This window comes from Schistocerca americana, chromosome 1, assembly GCF_021461395.2.
Source record: "Schistocerca americana isolate TAMUIC-IGC-003095 chromosome 1, iqSchAmer2.1, whole genome shotgun sequence".
In the NCBI taxonomy this organism is placed as follows: Eukaryota; Metazoa; Arthropoda; class Insecta; order Orthoptera; family Acrididae; genus Schistocerca; species Schistocerca americana.
In genome coordinates, this window is record NC_060119.1 from 863,125,233 (window position 1) to 863,147,078 (window position 21,846).

A 21,846-nucleotide genomic window follows, 5' to 3' on the forward strand; every position below is an offset into this window, starting at 1 on the left:
CTGGTCTCCTCCTACGATTTTTACCCTCCACGCTGCCCTCCAATGCTAAATTTGTGATCCCCTGATGCCTCAGAACATGTCCTACCAACCAGTCCCTTCTTCTTGTCAAGTTGTGCCACAAACTCCTCTTCTCCCCAATTCTATTCAATACCTCCTCATTAGTTATGTGATCTATGCATCTAATCTTCAGCATTCTTCTGTAGCACCAATTTCAAAAGCTTCTATTCTCTATTTGTCTAAACTATTTATCGTCCATGTTTCACTTCCATACATGGCTACACTCCATACAAATACTTTCAGAAACGACTTCCTGACACTTAAATCTATACTCAATGTTAACAAATTTCTCTTCTTAAGAAACGCTTTCCTTGCCATTGCCAGTATACATTTTACATCCTCTCTACTTCGACCATCATCAGTTATTTTGCTGCCCAAATATCAAAACTCCTTTACTACTTTAAGTGTCTCATTTTCTAATCTAATTCCCTCAGCATCATCATTATTATTTAAGACTGATCAAGCCTTTCAGCGTTCCGTCTGGAGCATAGTCCCCCTTATAAAATTCCTCCATGATCCCCTATTCAGTGCTAACATTGGTGCCTCTTCTGCCCTTACACCTATTACTTCAAAATCATTCTTAACCAAATCTACCCAAACTACTCCTACCTTCTACTGCTGAACCCTTGAGTTTCTTGGGTAATCTTGCTTCTCCCGTGCGTGTAACATGACCCCACCATCTAAGCCTGTTCACCCTGACGGCTACATCTATAGAGTTCATTCCCATTTTTTCTTTGATTTCCTCATTGTGGACACCCTCCTGCCATTGTTCCCATCTACTAGTGCCTGCAATCATCGTAGTTACTTTCATATCCGTAACCTCAACCTTATTGATAAGGTAACCTGAATCCACCCAGCTTTCGCTCACATACAACAAAGTTGGTCGAAAGATTGAATGGTGCACAGATAACTTAGTTTTGGTACTGACTTCCTTGTTGCAGAAGAGAGTAGATCGTACCTGAGCGCTCACTGCATTAGCTTTGCTACACCTTGCTTCCAGTTCTTTCACTATGTTGCCATCCTGTGAGAATATGCATTATAAGTACTTGAAACTGTCCACGTATTCTAACTTTGTTCCTCCTACTTGGTTCTCAATCTATTTATATCTCTTTCCCACTGACATTACTTTCGTTTTGGAAATGCTAATCTTCATACCGTAGTCCTTACATTTATGATCTAGCTCTGAAATATTACTTTGCAAACTTTCAATCGAATCTGCCACCACAACTAAGTCATCCGCATATGCGAGACTGCTTATTTTGTGTTCACATATCTTAATCTCACCCAGCCAGTCTATTGTTTTCAACATATGATCCATAAATAATATGAACAACAGTGGAGATAGGTTGCAGCCTTGTCTTACCCCTGAAACTACTCTAAACCATGAACTCAGTTTACCGTCAACTCTAACCGCTGCCTGACTATCCATGTAAAGACCTTTAATTGCTTGCAAAAGTTTGCCTCCTATTCCATAATCTCGTAGAACAGACAATAACTTCCTCCTAGGAACCTGGTCATATGCCTCTTCTAGATCTATAAAGCATAGATACAATTCCCTGTTCCACTCGTAACATTTCTCCATTATTTGGCGTAAGCTAAAGATCTGGTCCTGACAACCTCTAAGAGGCCTAAACTCACACTGATTTTCATCCAATTTTTCCTCAACTAATATTCGCACTTTCCTTTCAACAATACCTGAGAAGATTTTACCCACAACGCTGATTAAAGAGATACCTCTGTAGTTGTTACAATCTTTTCTGTTTCCATATTTAACGGTTGGTGTGATTACTGCTTTCGTCCAGGCTGATGAAACCTGTCCCAACTCCCACGCCATTTCAATAATCCTGTGTAGCCATTTAAGGCCTGACATTCCACTGTATTTGATGAGTTCTGACTTAATTTCATCCACCCCAGGTGCTTTATTGCACTGCAATCTATTGACCATTTTCTCCACTTCCTCAAATGTGATCCTATTTCCATCATCATTCCTATCCCATTCTTCCTCGAAATCTGAAGCATTAATGATCGCATTTTCACCTATATTGAGCAACTCTTCAAAATATTCCCTCCATCTGCCTAAGGCATCCACAGGATTCACCAGCAGTTTTCCTGACCTGTCCAAAATACTTGTCGTTTCCTTCTTACCTTCCTTTCGAAGACTGCTAATTACACTCCTTAATGGTTTTCAAGCACCTTGACCCAAAGTCTCCAACCTGTTTCCAAAGTCTTCTTGGATGCTGCAATTATATGTTTGGCTTTGTTTCTTTCTTCAACATAACTTTCTCTGTCTACCTGAGTTCTAGTATGTAGCCATTTTTGATTTGCCTTGTTTTTCCTTTTACAGGCTGTCTTGACTGTGTCATTCCACCAAGCTGTTTGCTTCTCCTACCTTTACACACTTCTTTTCAAAGACATTCTTTGGCCACTTCTAGTACTGTGTCCCTGCACCTTGTCCATTCCTTTTCCAATGACTGTAATTGACTACATTCAACTAACTGGTACCTTTCTGAGATCACTGTTATGTACTTGTGCCTGATTTCCTTATCCTGAAGTTTCTCCACTCTTATCCTCCTATATATGGACCTGACCTCCAGCACTTTCGGCCTCACAATACCAATTTCACTGAAGATTAAATAGTGATCAGTGTCATCAAAGAATCCTCTGAGTACACCTGTGTCCCTCACAACCTTCCTGAATTCCTGATCTGTTATTATGTAGTCAATGACAGATCTGGTTCCCCTGGCTTCCCAAGTATACCGGTGAATGTTCTTATGTTTAAAGAAGGAGTTGGTGTTTACTAAGGCCATACTGACACAGAAATGCAAGAGTTGTTTCTCATTTCTGTTGGCCTCCATGTCCTCTCCAAATTTACCCATAACCTTTTTCATACCCTTCTGTTCGATTTCCAATCCTGGCATTAAAATCACCCATGAGCAGAACACTGTCCTTGTCCTTTACTCTAACAACTACATCACTGAGTGTGTCATAAAAACTATCCGTCTTATCTAGATCTGTCCCTTCACGATGCGAATATACTGACACAATCCTAATTTTCTTCCTAGACACTGTCAAATCTATCCACATCAGTCATTCGTTTACGTACATTATTGCAACTACGCTGGGTTCCATTTCTTTCCTGATGTAAAGCCCTACACCCCATTGTGCTATTCCTGCTTTGCCTCTTGACAAGTAGACCTTGTATTCTCCCACTTCCTCTTCTTTCTCGCCCCTTACCCGAATGTCACTAACAGCTAAAATGTCCAACCCCATCGTACCTGCAGCCTCTGCCAGCTCTGCATTCTTCCAGAGTAGCCCCCATTGATATTAATAGCTCCCCATCTCGTTACCATTCGTTTGCCGAGTCGTATCTTAGGGGTCCCTGGTTTGTCATTTAGAGGTGGGACTCCGTTACCTCCAAAGGTCCGAGGCATTTTGCTGTGAATGTTGCCAGCATCACACCTAAAGTACCACGGAAGCAGGTTGCTAGCCTTACTTGCCCCAGGTCCCATTGAGTTTTACCCCTAATGGTTGAGGGACTAACCGGTGGATTTGGTAGTCTTTGCCATCTGAGCACAATGGTGACCACGACTCAGAATATGTCAGAGATGCCCAACCTTATTCCAAAGTAACTGGTATCCCGACTGCCAGCACCACTTCCTTGGCCACTCATACGTTGCCTATGGTTCATGAACTAGGACATGACAACAGGAACCCACACCCTAAACCACCAGCATCACCCGACTTAATTCGACTGCATTCCATTATCTTCGTTTTGCTTTTATTGATGATCATCTTATATCCTCCTTTCAAGACACTGTCCATTCTGTTCAACTGCTCTTCCAAGTCCTTCACTGTCTCTGACAGGATTACAATATCATCGGCGAACCGCAAAGTTTTTATTTCTTCTCCTTGGATTTTAATACCTACTCCGATTTTTCTGTTGTTTCCTTTACTGCTTGCTCAGTATACAGATTGAATAATATCGGGGAGAGGCTACAACCCTGTCTCACTCCCTTCCCAACCACTGCTTCCCTTTTGTGCCCCTCGACTCTTATAACTGCCATCTGGTTTCTGTACAAATTGTAAATAGCCTTTCGCTCCCTGTATTTTACCCCTGCCACCTTCAGAATTTGAGAGAGTATTCCAGTCAACATTGTCAAAAGCTTTCTCTGAGTCTACAAATGCTAGAAATGTAGGTTTGCCTTTTCTTAATCTTTCTTCTAAGATAAGTCGTAAGGTCAGTATTGCCTCACGTGTTCCAACATTTCTACGGAATCCAAACTGATCTTCCCCAAGGTCGGCTTCTACCAGTTTTACCATTCGTCTGTAAAGAATTCGTGTTAGGATTTTGCAGCCGAGGTTTATTAAATTGAGAGTTTGGTAATTTTCACATCTGTCAACACCTGCTTTCTTTGGGATTGGAGTTGTTATATTCTTCTTGAAGTCTGAGGGTATTTTGCCTGTCTCATGCCTCTTGCTCACCAGATGGTAGAGTTTTGTCAGAACTGGCTCTCCCAAGACCGTCAGTAGTTCTATTGGAATGTTGTCTACTCCTGGGGCCTTGTTTCGACTCAGGTCTTCCAGTGCTCTGTCAAACTCTTCACGCAGTATCGTATCTTCCATTTCATCTTCATCTATATCCTCTTCCATTTCCATAATATTGTCCTCAAGTACATCGCCCTTGTATAGACCCTCTATATACTCCTTCCACCTTTCTGCTTTCCCTTCTTTGCTTGGAACTGGGTTTCCATCTGAGCTCTTGATATTCTTTTCTCCAAAGTTCTCTCTCATTTTCCTGTAGGCAGTATCTATCTTGCCCCTAATGAGATAAGCCTCTACATCCTTACATTTGTCCTCTAGCCATCCCTGCTTAGCCATTTTGCACTTCCTGTCGATCTCATTTTTGAGACGCTTCTATTCCTTTTTACCTGCTTCATTTACTGCATTTTTATATTTTCTCCTTTCATCAATTAAATTCAATATTTCTTCAGTTACCCAAGGATTTCTACTAGCCCTCGTTTTTTTACCTACTTGATCCTGTGCTGCCTTCACTACTTCATCCCTCAGAGCTACTCATTCTTCTTCTACTGTATTTCTTTCCCCATTCCTGTCAACTGTTCCCTTACACTCTCCCTGAAACTCTGTACAACCTCTGGTTTAGTCAGTTTATCCAGGTCCCATCTCCTTAAATTCCCACTTTTTTGCAGTTTCTTCAGTTTTAATCTACAGTTCAAAACCAGTAGATTGTGGTCAGAGTCCATATCTGCCCCTGGAAATGTCTTGCAATTTAAAACCTGGTTCCTAAATCTCTGTCTTACCATTATGTAATCTGATACCTTGTAGTATCTCCAGGATTCTTCCATGTATACAACCTTCTTTAATGATTCTTGAACCAAGTGTTAACTATGAATAAGTTATGCTCTGTGCAAAATTCTACCAGATGGCTTCCTCTTTTGTTTCTTACCCCCCCCCCCCCCCCCAGTCCATATTCACCTACTATGTTTCCTTCTCTTCCTTTTCCTACTATCGAATTCCAGTCACCCATGACTATTAAATTTTCATCTTCTTTGACTATCTTAATAATTTATTTTATCTCATCATACATTTCATCAGTGTCTTCATCATCTGCAGAGCTAGTTGGCATATAAACTTGTACTACTGTAGTAGGCATGTGCTTCATGTCTATCTTGGTCACAATAAGGCGTTCACTATGCTGTTTGTGATAGCTTACCCGCACTCCTATTTTTTATTCATTATCGAACCTACTCCTGCATTACCCCTATTTGATTTTGTATTTATAACCCTGTAATCACCTGACCAAAAGTCTTGTTCCTCCTGCCACCGAACTTCGCTAATTCCCACTATATCTAACTTTAACCTATCCATTTCCCTTTTTAAATTTTCCAATCTACCTGCCCGATTAAGGGATCTGACATTCCACGCTCCGATCCTTAGAACACCAGTTTTCTTTCTCCTGATAACAACGTCCTCTTGGGTAGTCCCCACCCGGAGATCCAAATGGGGGACTATTTTTCCTCCCTAATATTTTACCCAAGAGGACACCATCATCATTTAACCATACAGTAAAGCTGCATGTCCTTGTGAAAAATTGCAGCTGTAGTTTCCTCTTGCTTTCAGCCTTTCAAAGTACCAGCACAGCAAGGCCGTTTTGGTTAGTGTTACAAGGCCAGATCAGTCAATCATCCAGACTGTTGCCCCCGCAACTACTGAAAAGGCTGCTGCCCCTCTTCAGGAGCCACACGTTTGTCTGGCCTCTCAACAGATACCCCTCCGTTGTTGTTGCACCTACGGTACGGCCATCTGTATCACTGAGGCATGCAAGCCTCTCCACCAATGGCAAGGTCCATGGTTCATTGGGTTGGGGTGAGGGGGGGGGGGGACCTGTTGATAAACAAAGTATATATTCCTCATTAAAATTTCCTTGTAACTGTAATGTACCTTTTGCATTTCTCTCTCTCTCTCTCTCTCTCTCTCTCTCTCTCTCTCTCTTTTAAGGGAAAGAGAAAAGGTGAAGCGATAGCCCAGCATAGAGCCTGCGCCTACCGTCATGTATTTTTTATTTCAAATGTTAAAAAACATTAGATGTTTTTCCTGTTCCTGGATAAGAGGAGGGACTCGCTCCCTGTTAATAAATGGAGGCAGACGCATGGTATTTTAGAGCGAAATTGGCGGTAGCCATTTTGATGGTAAGGATACGTAAAAAGTCTGTTTTTTGTGTGCATCAAAGAAAAGGATATAATATTATTTTACTAACTGAAAGATTGTATGACTCATTATTCCAAGTAGTTCTGCAATATATAAAAACCCAAGAAGCCCACCTATGTACTTCGGAGTTATCATGAAGATCGGATTACATCATCATGGACACGGTCAAGATTTTGTAGGTGGATTTGGCGATCAGACTTAGTATTATTAATTGGCATAGCTCAACTTATTGTGCTTGTCAGACATGCCTAAACATTAATCTCATTATTTCTATATATCTTAACTTTAATTAATTTTTTTAATGCTATGAAACCACTTTAGAAGCTAGAGGATATTCACTAAGTTGTGACTCAAATACAGTCTCATTCCCATTCTAAACTACAAAGCAGCATAATTGCCCACTATTTGCTTCACTAAAGCAAAGTGATTTAATACAAAAGTGAACACATTCTGTTGCTAAGATTACTTAATAGAGAGCCACCCTTTCCATAGTAAGTTATTTATCAGTGAATAATTCTCATTCAGGAGTATAAACCTCTTCAAATTTCTTCTTTAGATAGTCAGGGACAGGTTTTACTTTGTACAATTTTGTGGGAGTTCCAGTCTCTTAAATAATCATATTTGTCATTAAAATGAACTCCAAGAGAAGACTGAATCTACTTTCTCACATAACTTTATGGAAAATTGATGTTTCAATGACTGTTTGCCTTAAATAATACATTTTGAAGTCTGGCTTTTGAATATTCCCTAGGAGGAATTACTTTACGAATAAAGAATACAATTCACCGTCGTTTCTTTCGTATCCATTTGTGCACGTGTACTCTCTGTTTCAATTTGTTAGCTTGGGAATTTATGAATTTTTCGGCATACTTGTTTGTCTCATTAGTTATCTTCGTTAGCAAGCTATCATAAGAAAATGAAATTATTAAGTGGATTCAGAGAATCTCCAAAAGAAATTTTTACACCCTGTGAAAGGGAGTTTACTCATGTCTACACTACAATTGACAGACAACGATCTTATAGAACCAGAACTATTGCCAGCAGTCATCATTTCTTCTTTGACATCCTCTTAACCACTTGATGTTTCTGATATGTATTCGTTATAGTATCATGATTGCTGTCTTCACCACTACTCAGCAAAGTGTCGCTAGACCACTCATCATCACTTGTGTTTAATAATTGGTCTTCATAACACAACAATAAAGAAGGTGCACACCTAGACATGCTTACACCTGTGTATGTACTGTGTAACTTACAACATTGTTGCGTCTGGTACAGACATTGAAATACATTTTGTAGAGATCACTGAATATGGCAAACTACGTGCCTTAGCACTGTTTGTTGAGCACATGGTGCAGTAGGCCAGACAGGCCAAACTGGATGGGACAAGCATTCATGGTGAGGCAACAGAGCTGCCTGAACCCAGTTCATCGAGCATGGGACCAGTGCCAAAATATATGCTGAGCTCACCTTTTGAGCATGGCCAAGGTGTTAATGGTGTGCTGATTATCACAGTGCTTGAAGTTAAGGAGTAGCCGGGCAGAGGGGAGACTGATTTAATTTGAGAAAGTGCCATGTGGTAGCCTTATCAAGTTCTTTCATCAATATCTTTAACATATGATTGCAGTATGTAAAACTAAACTAACCAAGTTTTTCTCTCAAATTAGTATTTCTTGTGTTTAGTCATTTTACGTATTTGAACTTCTATAATTTATATTACTATCTTATGTCCATTTAAAGAAAGGCCAAGCCGCATAGTACTGTCTTGATCACATTGAGCACCACAGCTAATAATGTTAATGATTAATAAAAACCATCTCACCTGTACTGTTACAGTTTTATTGTATTGTGAACATTCCCCCCCCCCCCTCCCCCCCTCTGAACATTGAACATATTCGGGTTGCCGACTTTTGCCTAAGTCTGGTTGTCGTAGGTAACGCCTAAGATTCACATAAACATTCTGTTGATTGCTTGGTGGAAGTATGGCAAGCACATACAACATGCTGTTTGCAGTATAAAGTGTGTAATGCATACAGCCTCCTGTGTCTACTCACTATACTTCCACCAGACAGTTGGCAGGAAGTTTATGATCACTGTTTTTGGGTTTGGTCTTTGATGTCACTATAACAACCAGACCATTTGTGTCATAACTTTAGCACAACTCAGCAACCTAAAGGTGTTGACTGAACAAAACTGATTGTAACACAATAAAAGTGTAATGTTACAGCTGTGGTGATTTTTATTAATCACTAGCTCAGTGCCCTCTGTGTCACTTGCATAGGCTGTATGACCTGTAGAGACTTTTTTTTAATCCAATTTTTATGTTTTTCACAAATTGCAACACCTTCTAAGCTTTTTGTGCTAATTACGGACACATGTCTTACAAAAAGGCTATTCCGGTAGCTGGAGGTCTAAAGTTATGGTTAATCATGGTTTTTCGCATTCTTGTGGAGATATTTCCATAGCAGTTTTAATTCCTTAACAAATATTTCTTCATAATTGAGAGGTGAAATACAAATTTTCATAAATTTAGTGTTAAAATTTTTTAGTGTCACAAAATATTTTCTAAACAATTTCCATTACCTATTGCACTCCTTTAGGGATTGAATTTCTGGAAACACGGAAACAAATATTTTTTTACTTACAACTGACAAGTCAATTATCATTTGTCGTAGATGTAGCCTTAAAATCCTTTCAGTAGTTTTTTTAGTAATTATTTATTTTCAAAAGAACTTTCACCTACTATTTTTCCCACTTAGTGGTTGAATTTCGAAACATGCTGAAACACAATTTTAATTTTCTGACTGAGAAACCAAATATCAGTTTTTGTAGTTCTAGCTTGATAAAAACTTTCATCCCCTGATTCACCCAATTAGGGGCTGAGTTTTCAAAAACAATGAAACACTTTTTTGATTTCTAATTGAGAAGCCAAATTTAAATTTTCATAGATTAAGCTTTAAAAATGCTTTCTTAATAAAATCCAGGATGGAATGTAATAATGCGAGAGAAGGAAAGTTGCTACTCACCATATAGCAGAGATGCTGAGTCACGATAGGCACAGTAAAAAGATTCACACAATCATAGCTTTTGGCCATTAAGGCCTTTGTCAACAGTAGACACATACACAAAAGCGCACACGCGCACACACACACTCGCGCAAGTGCAACGTGCACACACGTCTGCAGTCTCAGAGAGCTGAAACTACACTGCGAGCAGCAGCACCAGTGCATGATGGGAGTGGCGACTGGGTGTGGGTAAGGAGGATGCTGGGGCAGGGAGGGGGAGTGATAGTATGGTGGGAGTGGCGGACAGTGAAGTTTTGCAGTTTAGATGGGGGGCAGGAGAAAAGATGTGGAGGGGGGAGGGGGTTTATGTAGCAGAAAGGAGAGAAATAAAAATAAATTAAAAGACTGGGTGTGGCGGTGAAATGACGGCTGTGTACTGCTGGAATGGGAACAGGGAGGGGGCTGGATGGGTGAGGACAATGACTAATGAAGGTTGAGGCCAGGAGGGTTACGGGAACGGGATGTATTGCAGGGAAAGTTCCCACCTGCGCAATTCAGAAAAGCTGGTGTTGGTGGGAAGGATCCATACGCACAGGCTGTGAAGCTGTCATTGAGATGAGGGGTATCATGTTTGGCAGTGTGTTCAGCTACAGGGTGGTGCACTTGTTTTTTTGCCACAGTTTGTCGGTGGCTGTTCATGCGGAAAGACAGCTTGTTGGTTGTCATGCCTATATAGAATGCAACACAGTGGTTTCAGCTTAGCTTGTAAATCACATGACTGGTTTCACAGGTAGCCCTGCCTTTGGGATAGGTGAGGATATATGGGACACAGGTCTTGCATCTAGGTCTATTACAAGGGTATGAGCCATGAGGTAGGGCATTGGGAGAAGGGGTTGTGTAAGGATGGATGAGTATATTGTGTAGGTTCAGTGGATGCTGAAATACCATGGTAGGAGGGGTGGGAATGATAGTGGGTAGGACATTTCTCATTTCAGGGCCCGACGAGAGATAATTGAAACCCTGGCAGAGAATGTACAGCCTAGCCTCCCGTGGTCATCGCATCTGCAGTGACGAGCAGTCCCTCTCTAAATATTCGAGAGTCTCACTGAAGCCTTCACTGACTGTAATTATCCTCCCTCCTTGTACAAAAACAAATGTCCCGTGCCTTATCTTTCCAGTCTCCCACCACCTCCCAAAGTCCCACAGTCCAGCCACAGAGGAGCATTCCCCTCATAACCCAGTACCACCTGGGACTGAAGCAACTGAATTACATTCTTCGCCAGGGCTTCGATTACCTCTCATCTTGCCCTGAAATGAGAAATGTTCTACCCACTATCATTCCCACCCCTCCTACTGTGGTATTCCGCCATCCACTGAACCTACACAATATACTCATCCATCCTTACACAACCCCTGCTCCCAGTCCCTTACCTCATGGCTCATACCCCTGTAATAGACCTAGATGCAAGACCTGTCCCATACATCCTCCTACCACCACCTACTCCAGTTCGGTCACTAACAGTACCTATCCCATCAAAGGCAGTGCTACCTGTGAAACCAGTCATGTGATTTACAAGCTAAGCTGAAACCACTGTGCTGCATTCTATGTAGGCATGACAACCAACAAGTTGTCTGTCCACATGTCTGTCCACATGAGCGGCCACCAACAAACTGTGGCCAAAAAACAAGTGGACCACCCTGTAGCTGAACACGCTGCCAAACATGATACTCCTCATCTCAACTACAGCTTCACAGCCTGTGCCATATGGATCCTTCCCACCAACACCAGCTTTTCCGAATTGCGCAGGTGGGAACTTTCCCTGCAATACATCCTACGTTCCCGTAAGCCTCCTGGGCTCAACCTTCATTAGTCACTGTCCTCACCCATCCAGCCCCCTCCCTGTTCCCATTCCAGCAGTACACAGCCGTCATTTCACCACCACACCCAGTTTTTTAATTCATTTTATTTCTCTCCTTTCCGCTACATACACTGTCCGCCACTCCCACCATTCTATCCCTCTCCCTCCCCACCCCAGCCTCCTCCTTAACCCCACCCAGTCGCCACTCCCATTATGCACTGGTGCTGCTGCTCGCAGTGTAGTTTCAGCCCTCTGAGACTGCAGACGTGTGTGCAAGTTCCACTTGTGTGTGTGTGTGTGTGTGTGTGTGTGTGTGTGTGTGTGTGTATTGCTGACAAAGGCCTTAATGGCCGAAAACTATGACTGTGTGAATCTTTTTATTGTGCCTATTGCGAATAAGCATCTTCGCTATAAGGTGAGTAGCAACTTTCCTTCTCTCGTATTGTTTCATAATAAAATATTTTCATAAAAAATTGTATCCCTGATTTTAGCGTGTTAGGTGTTCAGTTTCCAAAAATAATGAAATACAATTTTTTTAATTGTAACCAAGAAATCAATTGACAGTGCTCTTACATGTAGCTTTAAAACTATTTTATTAGTTCTTTAATAATGTTACATTTTCAAAAAAAGCCTTCACCCACTATTTCACCCCCATCGGGTTAAATTTTCATAAACACCGAAACATGTATTTCTTATTTCTGACAGAGAAACATAGTGCCAATTTTTGTAGGTGTAGCTTCAAAATTTCCTTAATAGCAACATTTATATAAAAAAGACCCTTCACGCCTTATATCAACCCTATACAGTTGAGATTTCGAAAAATCCCTTCATGAACAATGTGTACATTATAGAATCCACACCTTCTCCAAAATTTCAAGATCCTGTCCTTAGTTTTTTGGGCTCGGCAACGATGAGTCAGACATTTGGTCAGGCCATTGCCTTTTATATGTAGAGATTGTCATTCACTTAATGCTGCTCACTAGGGTACGTTTATGCTGCAGCCCCGCTGCTGGCACATCTCGTCTCGCTGCTCGCTGGGAGCGTTCTTGCATTTGCACTCCAGTCTCTATGCTGGCACAGCAGTGCTCACAGATTGTGCAGGCATCTCACTTCTCACCTGGAACATTTACCCTGCAACTGTTCACATCACAAGTTGGGTGCATTACTTACAGTGTCTGAAGCAAAAACTATGTTCTATGCATCATATGATGATGATAATAGTGGTTCATTCACTCCAAAAAATGTGGTTATTGACAATAAGAAACAAGTAGTAGTAGTATGGGTACTCCCTTTGAATTAGACTGCCCACACTGCAGGTAAATTCACAATTATAAAGACAGCTCAAAAATTACCCAGAGCACTTTCTCAGACATTTACAAATGTTTTAAAATTTTTTTTAGATTATTTTAAATATTATTTATCTCAAATAGTTTAAGATATGAAGACTAAGTGTAAAATTATTAACATATTTCCATTGAAGAGCAGTTCGTAGGACTACTCACTATGAGACAGTATTTCATCAGTTTTACCCACATCTGTATCATATACCAATCTACATCTTGTAGATTTTCATTCTTATCTCCTTCCATTCTGATCAAATTGGGTGAAAAGGGGGAATTAATTGCTAAAAATTATTTCACCTAATGTTATCCATCATGATGAAACAGTTATTATGATCTGTATGCCTCTGATCGCAGGTAGCTTTGCATCCAAAAATGGCTGATAGGAGCGCCTGTTTAAAATAACCACTTGTCGTCATCACTGTGTCGCTATCTGAGTGTGGTAGTTTAATTAGTAGAATTGTGGGAAAATTCTGTCAGTCTACATAGGTGATTGCTTACAAAACACATGGTCCAACTTAGAATAACTCACGTGTCTTGGATCCTATATCAAATAAGATATGAGCACACACTGAAAGCATATAAAGAAGGGAAGGCACAAGTTGCCCCAGGTTTGTTTGATCATGAGAGTGTGTCAGAGAAATTAAGGAAAACCTGAGCTGGAAGATGCCTGAAGTTAGATGCAAGCTATCTCTGGAAAGGGTACTTACAATGTTTTTAATGCTCCAGTATTAGGTTGAGGAATCTAGGAATATATTCTAGCTCAGGCTGTTCCAACTGAGCTCCAGGGAGCCGGAGCGCTCACTGCGGCAGCTCGGAGCCCGCGTGGAGGTGGAAAGCGAACTCACTGCCCCCTGGCCGCATGCAGCCGCAACTGACGCAATAATCCGTGTTCAGTGACAGCTATGACTAGCCGCGGGACCCCTGTACCTCTGTTGGAGGATACCTTTCTATTCATTGAGAGGGATGGTCGTCCGCAGTGTCTTGTATGTCATAAAGTATTTAATCCTGCGAAGAGGTACAATATACGACGACATTATACACGTCTTCACGCAGCGCACTACGATCAGGTAGAAGGTGTTGCACGCAGAGAACTGGTAGCCAGACTTACGAAAGACATACCAGGAGACGTAAGTTTAAAAACGATTTCCTAATACGGAGGGTATCAAAACATGCAACATAGTTCGTGTTCTGTAATGCATTTATAATTTTCAGGTGAATGAGAGCGGAGAAAACACTACTGAATCTGCAATTCGAGCAAGCTACAGGGTCACTCACATCATTGTGACGAGTGGCAAGCCGTTTTCGGTGGGACCAGTTGCAGAATATTTGTTTCCAAGTGAGGTGCAGGCAATTGAAGGGGTTTGCCTGTCGAAGCAAACAGTGTCTCGTCGAATCCTGGACATGGCAGCGGATTTAGAGACACTGCTCAGGAAAAAGGCGGAGAGCTTTTTTGCATTTTCGCTAGCGCTTGATGAAAGCACCAACATATCGGACTGTGCTCAGCTGGCAATCTTTGTGCGTGGTGTCGACATGGAGCTGCAAGTAACTGAAGAACTCTTGGATGTGGTACCACTCGATTACACCTCAACAGGACGTGACGTTTTTGAAGCTGTTTGTGAATCAGTGGACAATATGAATTTGCCGTGGGATAAGCTCCATTCTGTAGCGACAGACGGTGCACCACAAATGATCGGGCGTCACCAAGGTTTTGCTTCTCGTTTGAAAAATAAACTCAGGAATGAATTTGGGAAAGACATTTTGACTCTTCATTGTTTTATTCACGAAGAGGCACTGTGTGCTGAAACAGTAGAGCTAGGTGGCCTAATGAAAGATGCGAAGTGTGTGAATTTTGTGCGGCGTCACGGTATGAATCATCGCCAATTCAAAGGATTCCTGAAAGATGGAAGCGGAGTATGGGGATATACCTTACCACAGTGCAGTTCTTTGGCCGAGTCGGAAAAAAGTTCTTGATGTTTTCTTTTAAATCTGTCATTGCAGGGCAAAGGGCAGCTACTCGTTGACATGCACGACCAGATCAAAGCGTTCATGAAAAAGTTACGTTTATTTGAGAGGCAGATGAGTAATGGACATTTAACGTTCTTCAATTGTCTTGCTTCTTTAAAACTACCTGAAGGTGCTGCTTTCGGCAATTATCAAGCAAATTTAAGGCAGCTCATCACGTCATTTGAAACACGATTCCGAGACCTCACTAGTTTGGAAATGGAACTTAAGGTGTTCAGCACTCCTTTTTCAGTTTCCCCCGATAACTTGTCATTGTCACTTCAATTGGAGATTATTGATTTGCAAAATTCAAGTTTGTTGAAAGAGAGGTACTACAACACGTTGGATTTGTCACAATGGTATCGTTCATTACAGCAAAAAACATTTCCCAAGCTTCACAACAATGCCGCTTAGATCATGTGCACGTTTGGATCTACGTATTGCTGTGAGCAGCTTTTCTCAGCAATGAAAAGAGTAAAAAGTCAGGAACGATCGTTTCTTCATGGTGCAACAATGAAGGCCATCCTCCGCATTAACACTGCGAACACTTTTACGCCTGATATTTCCGATCTTGTAAGGAAAAGAAAATGTCAAGCTACAGAGGCCCAATAAATTTAGTATGCAATTTCTTGTAAAGCAGATGTTTCTTATTTATTTCCTGAACATCGTATTTCCTGGTGTAGCATGTCACCACGTCTTAGCAGCTAAGAGTACGAGGTTGTCGATCTTGTAAGACGCAGCTGGCACATCAAAACGCTTGCCTTGCCGCCTGCCTCAGCCAGCTGTGCCACGTGCCGGCCCACTTGAATGGTCACAGCGAGCGACACGGCTACCTGGAGCAGGGAGCGCTCCGCGGCTCACAACGGAGCCAACTAGCTGGAACAGCCTGCTCTAGCTCCTTACATGTTGACGTTGTAGTGACTGCAAAGATAAGATTAATGTGATTACAGCTTGCACAGTGGTATTTAAGGAGTCATTTTTCCTGCACTCCATAACTTAATATATTGTATAAAGGGAAGTACCCTTGCCGTGCACTTTGCAGTAGTTTGCAGAATAAGGATGTAGATGAAGATGTAGAAGTAGATGTACACTGTATGAAAAACCAAACACCAAGGAACAGTCAAACACAGCACTGCTAGAGAGACTTTGAAGCTCAATTTCCAAGTTAAGTGGTGGTGGTGATGGTGGTGTTGATGCAAAAAACAAACTAGCTCAATATCATCTTCTTGCTGAGGATTGTAGTAAGCTGTAGGGCAACCAGCTATGGTGGATGTTAGATGTGCTGGTAAGACTCTTGGACTCGTTTCATCAGGAGCAGGTCACACTGGTGAGCAGTGAGTTGGTGGCATAAACACATTAAAAGTAAAATAATCTGAAGAGAACATTAGTTGTGTTTGAAATGGAATGTCATGTCGTCTCAGCTTCTGCCAGTTGAATTAAATTTTTATATTGATACGTGTGACTGAGATTTTATAAAAAAGAGAACTGAAGAAAAATAATAACCTTGCTTCTGTTGATTGTATTCCAGCAGAATGAAAGATAGAACCTGTAGGAATAGTATAACTTATATAAAATTGCTAATATTGAAATATTATTTTATGATTTTTTTTGGAAGTGAGGAAGTTAATTTGAAATATTGAGTTTAATATTAGCTGTAGAAGTTAATTTCTGATATTTTCTTTAAATATTCCTGGTTGAAATTAACTCCCCAAAAGATATTTACTGATTGTTAAACAGTTAGTAGTATTAGAAAACTTTTAATCTCATCTGCTGGTGACAAAGCTTCTGAAATGGTGCAACAGTGCATAGAAAGTTTTTACTTGCTTGTTAATTGATTTGCCTTCCACCACCCAGCACCAGATTCTCATTAGATTGACTAGAATGTTAACTGACAACATTGTTCGGAGGTCAGTGACTGATCTTAAAATTATGCAGTTTGCATATTTTCGTTACTGATAAGATTGGTAAAAGAAATCTCAAGAATACTGAAATAAAAGTTTGATAAAGTAAAGGCTGATTGAACACTAGTAGCATTCTGGTACTGCTAGACAATTTGTCAGCAACTCTCATTTGCTGCAGCCTGAAAAAGTTCTAAAATGCAACATAATAAATAGAGATGTCACATTAATGGAAGAGGAAAGTAGGTTTCTTGATTCAAACAATGCTGTTACCATTAAATTAACGTAATTATTTAATCGATAATGACACATTTTATGAGACAGCATTCAAAATAACAAGGGGGGGGGGGGGGGGAGAGAGAGAGAGAGAGAGAGAGAGAGAGAGAGAGAGAAGATGAGTGCAGCTCCTGCATTTGTACAGTCAAAACAAATTACAGCGACTGCCTTCAACTTGCTTTACAGAGTGTCTTTATAAAGTTTCTATTCACCAAGCAAGGAAGTTTATAATTAGGTAAGCTTTCGGAGTCAGTGGCTCCTTCATACAGATGAGTTGAAGGGGAAGGAAGAGCGGTGAAGGAAAAGGACTGGAGAAGTCAAGGAAAAGGGGTAGATTTCGGGAAGGTCATCCAGAACCATTGGGTTAGGGGCGACTTACCGCACAGAATGAAAAGGAAAGACCAATTGTTGGGGACTGCACGAGATGAGATTTAAAAACATGAGAGCGAAAGTTGAAAGACAGGATATTATGCAAGGCAGAGATTACTGCTTAAGCATCATGCATGAGTTATTAAGAGTGAAAAGCTAAGTGCATTGAATGTAACAGAGATGGGAGGGGGACGGTGAAAAATAGAAGGGTAAGACAATGAAAGATGTAGAAAACTAAAACAGAGAGAAGAAAGAGTAGTTACTGTGAAGAAATTCTGAGATGAATGAAGAAATGCTGAGACGGAAGAAGTTAACATAAATTAAGGCCAGGTGGGTGGTGAGAACCAAGGACTTCTTGTAGGGCTATTTCTCACCTGCAGAATTCAGAGAAACTGGTGTCTAGGGGAAGAATCCAGATGGTGCATGTGGTGAAACAGGCACCGAGGTCACGATTGTCATGCTGTAGAGCAAGCTCTGCAACAGGATATTGCGTGTTGCCAGTATACACCCTCTGCCTATGCCCAGTCATCCTAATTGAGAATTTGGTGGTAGTCACACCAGTGTAAAAGGCCAAACAGTGTTTACATAACAGCTGGTATATGACGTGTTGTTTTACAGGTGGCTGTCCCTTTAATAGTATATGTTTTGCCAGTTACAGGGCCACTATAGGTGGTGCAGGAGAGTGCATAGGGCAAGTCTTGTATCAGGGACAGTCATAGGGTAGGGAGATGGGTACAGGAGCAGCATAGGGTCTGCCAAGAATATTGTGGTGATCGGGAGGGTGACGAAAAGGTATTCTCGGTGTGGTGGACAAAATTTCAGACAGAACGGATTTCAATTCATGGCATTATATTAGAAAGCCGTTGCCCTGTCAAAGTAGCTGATTAATACATTCCAGACGAGGGTAATACTGAGTCACCATTGTTATGCTCCAAAGTTGTTTTTTGGAGGGATCAGCAGTACCAGGATTGGATGTGATGGCCCGGGAAATCTGCTTATGAGCTAGGCTGGTGGGGTAATTACATGCAGTGAAGGTTGTGGGGGAGAATGGTGATGTATTGCTGTTAAGAGTCTGCATGCAAACAAGTCCATTTGCCTCAGATGCCAAGGCTGTATGGGCGGGGGAATATTTGAAATGGCAAGGATGACAACTGTCAAAATGTAGGTTGTTTGTTGGCAGGTTTAATGTGGGCAGAAGTGTGTTTCTGGCCTTCGGTGAGGACGAGATCAACATCAAGGAAAGTGGCATGGAATTTGGAATAGGACTATGCGAAATTTAATTGGGAGGAGGTATTCAGAAATTCCAGGAATTTTAACAGATCGGCCTCACCATGAGTCAATATGGTAAAGATATCATCAATGTATCTGATCCAAACTGGAGGCTGAAGACATATGGATCCCAGGAAAGTCTAAAAGCCTCCTCCGCCCCCCCTCCCCCCCACCCCCCATCCCCGCCCCCAGTGACCCATGAAAATGTTGGCATACGAAGGAGCCATCCTGGGTTCTGGGTTCCCATGGCCATACCCCTGATCTGTATATATGTCTGCCCTCAAAGGTGAAATAGTTGTTGGTAAGCATAAAGTTGATTAAGCTGAGGAGGAGGAATTTCATAGGTTTGGAACCAGGTGCGTACTGACTGAGGAAATGTTCATCGGCAGACCGGTCATGTACCTGAGGGATGTTGGTATAAAGGGAGGTTGGATGGGCACAGATTTCAGATGGTTTCAGATGATCTAGGAAATGTTTGGTATCTTTGTTATAGGAGCGGACTCTTTGTACTATGGGTTGAAGGTGCTGATCAACTAAGGCAGATACACATTCGGTAGGTATTTTGAAGCCAGCAACATATTTGTTCAGATGCAGACTCTTTACAGCAATACGCTACCATTCTCACCTCAGCCTTCACTGCATGTAATTACCCCACCAGCCTAATTCAAAAGCAGATTTCCCGGGCCATCACATCCAGTCCTGGTACTGCTGATCGCTCCAAAAAACACAACTTCGGGACACACCACTGGTGACTCAGTATTATCCTGGCCTGGAATGTATTAATCAGCTATTTCAACAGGACCATGACATCCTAAAATCATGCCCTGAAATGAGATCCTTTCTACCTGAAACGTTTCCCACCACACCTAGAATATGTTTTCGTTGCCCTCCCAACCTCCGGAATGTTCTTGTCAGACCCTATACTCTTTCTGCACCCATCATTCTACCCTATGGCTCCTATCCCTGTGACCATCCCCACTGCAAGACTTGCCCTATGCACCCTCCTACCACCACCCATGGCAGCTCTGTAATTGGCAAAACATATGCTATCAAAAGGACAGCCATCTGTGACATGACACATGTTGTATACCAGCTGTTAAGTAAGCACTGTTCAACCTTTTACATCAGCATGACTACCACCAAATTATCAATTTGGATAAGTGGGCATAGGCAGAGGGTGTATACCGGGCAACACACAATATCATGTTGCAGAGCATGCTCTACAACATGACAATTATGACCTTGGTGCCTGTTTCACCACACTCGCCATCTGGGTTCTTCCCCCAGATGAGAGTTTCTGAACTCCGCAGGTCTTCTAGTGCTACAACATGTCCTTGTTTCTTGCCATCCACCTGGCCTTAATTTACGTCTCAGTATTTCTTCACAGTAACTACTCTTTTCGTATCTTCGTTTTAGTTTTCTACATCTTTCACTGTCTTAACCATCTGTTTTTCACTGCCCCCGCCCACCTCTGTTATGTACAATGCGCTTAGCCTTTCACTCTTATCAACTGATGCATGATGTTTAAGCAGTAATCTCTGTATTGTATATTACCCTGTCTTCCACATTTGAGTTTTCAGATTTTCAAATCTCGTCTGATGCAGTCTCCAACAATCAGTCTTTACTTCTCATCCCATGTGGTAATTCCCAAAGTTCTTGGTGACTTTCCTGAAATCTACCCCTTTTCCTAGACTTCTCCAGTCCTTTTCCTTCACCCCTCATCCTTCCCCTTCAACCCTTCTGCGTGAAGGAGGAGCCACTGGCTCAGAAAGCTTTCCTAATTATAACTTTCTTTGATGTGTGTGTTCTGCCACTGCTTGATGAGTAGATTTTTTTATCTATATAGTGAAATTATTTTGTCAAAAATTGATTGTTTTCGTTGTTATTTTATTTTATAAAGTAGGTATAGAAACATTTCTTTTGAACAGTAAGAATATCTTTTTATATTAAATTATAATCTTTTCTCCTTAATTTACAGATCAATTTACACCGAGAAAATATATTCATAATATCTTTTAGCATTAATTAAACATTTGTGGATATTTTATTAATTATTCAAAAAGCAACATTTCACTTATAAAGCTGTGTTAAAAAATTGCATTAATCATCATGAGTAGTAGTTTAAATTCCTTACAGTACGTTGTTTCTTTCTCTATTCTCATTCCCGTTACCTCATGCATTTAGTACAGCACTTATTAAATATTATGCACAATTTGAAAAGGCATCAGTTTTATAATGTTTAGAATCAAAAATTAAAAAAAGAAACAAAATGTTTTTGTTGATTGACTATGATGATTGATTTTACAGATCCGACAACTTCCAGAGTCTGTAATAGTTGAAACAACAGAATACAAATGCCTGCAGTCACAGTTCTCTGTCTTGTACAATGAGTCCATGCAGCTGAAGACTCAGTTGGATGAAGCTAGGACACAGTTACAGACCAGCAAGAATGCACACCTGAGACACATAGAAATGATGGAAGTAAGTTACACATGTTAATCTGTATTAGTTTCTCCAGTTTCTATTCAGATGGAAAATTTTATGCCCCCCTTTAGAAATCTTTACCATGTTTGAATTAAGATGACAGTTATTGGCTTAAGTTTTTCTCATGTATCACTAATGTTTGAATTATTTGACATTACTAGATGTCTGATACTACTGTATTGGTGATACCTATCAACTTTTTGGAAAAAATAATGAGTTGGTGGGTTAGTTGTCTGCATTTCCTGTGGATTGCAATTATGATCTTTCACTATGAAGAAGGAAGGAAGGTTGGGTTAATGTCCTGTTGACTTGGAGGTCATTAGAGATGGAGCACAAGCTCAGAATGTGTCAACATTATAGGGACTGATGACCTTAGCAGTTAAGTCCCATAAGATTTCACACACACACATTTTGTCAACATTAGGAAAAGAAATCAGCCATGCACTTTCAAAGGAACCATCGTGGCATTTGCCTGAAGGGTAAAGGGAAATCATGCAAAACCAAGCTGTGCATGGCCAGACGCAGGTTTGAACTGTCATCCTCCCGAATCTGAGTCCAC

The 21,846-nt window shown here is 41.1% G+C and overlaps 1 protein-coding gene across 3 annotated transcripts in view; it reads left to right on the plus strand.

The window, feature by feature from the left end:
- LOC124613811 (E3 ubiquitin-protein ligase Bre1) overlaps positions 1-21,846 on the plus strand; it is a 286,869-nt gene that overhangs the window by 105,709 nt on the left and 159,314 nt on the right. For all 3 annotated transcript variants that reach the window (XM_047142534.1, XM_047142541.1, XM_047142548.1), the window contains exon 8: positions 21,111-21,284. In XM_047142534.1, the coding sequence (XP_046998490.1) occupies positions 21,111-21,284 (174 nt within the window). The remainder of the gene's footprint in view (positions 1-21,110; positions 21,285-21,846) is intronic.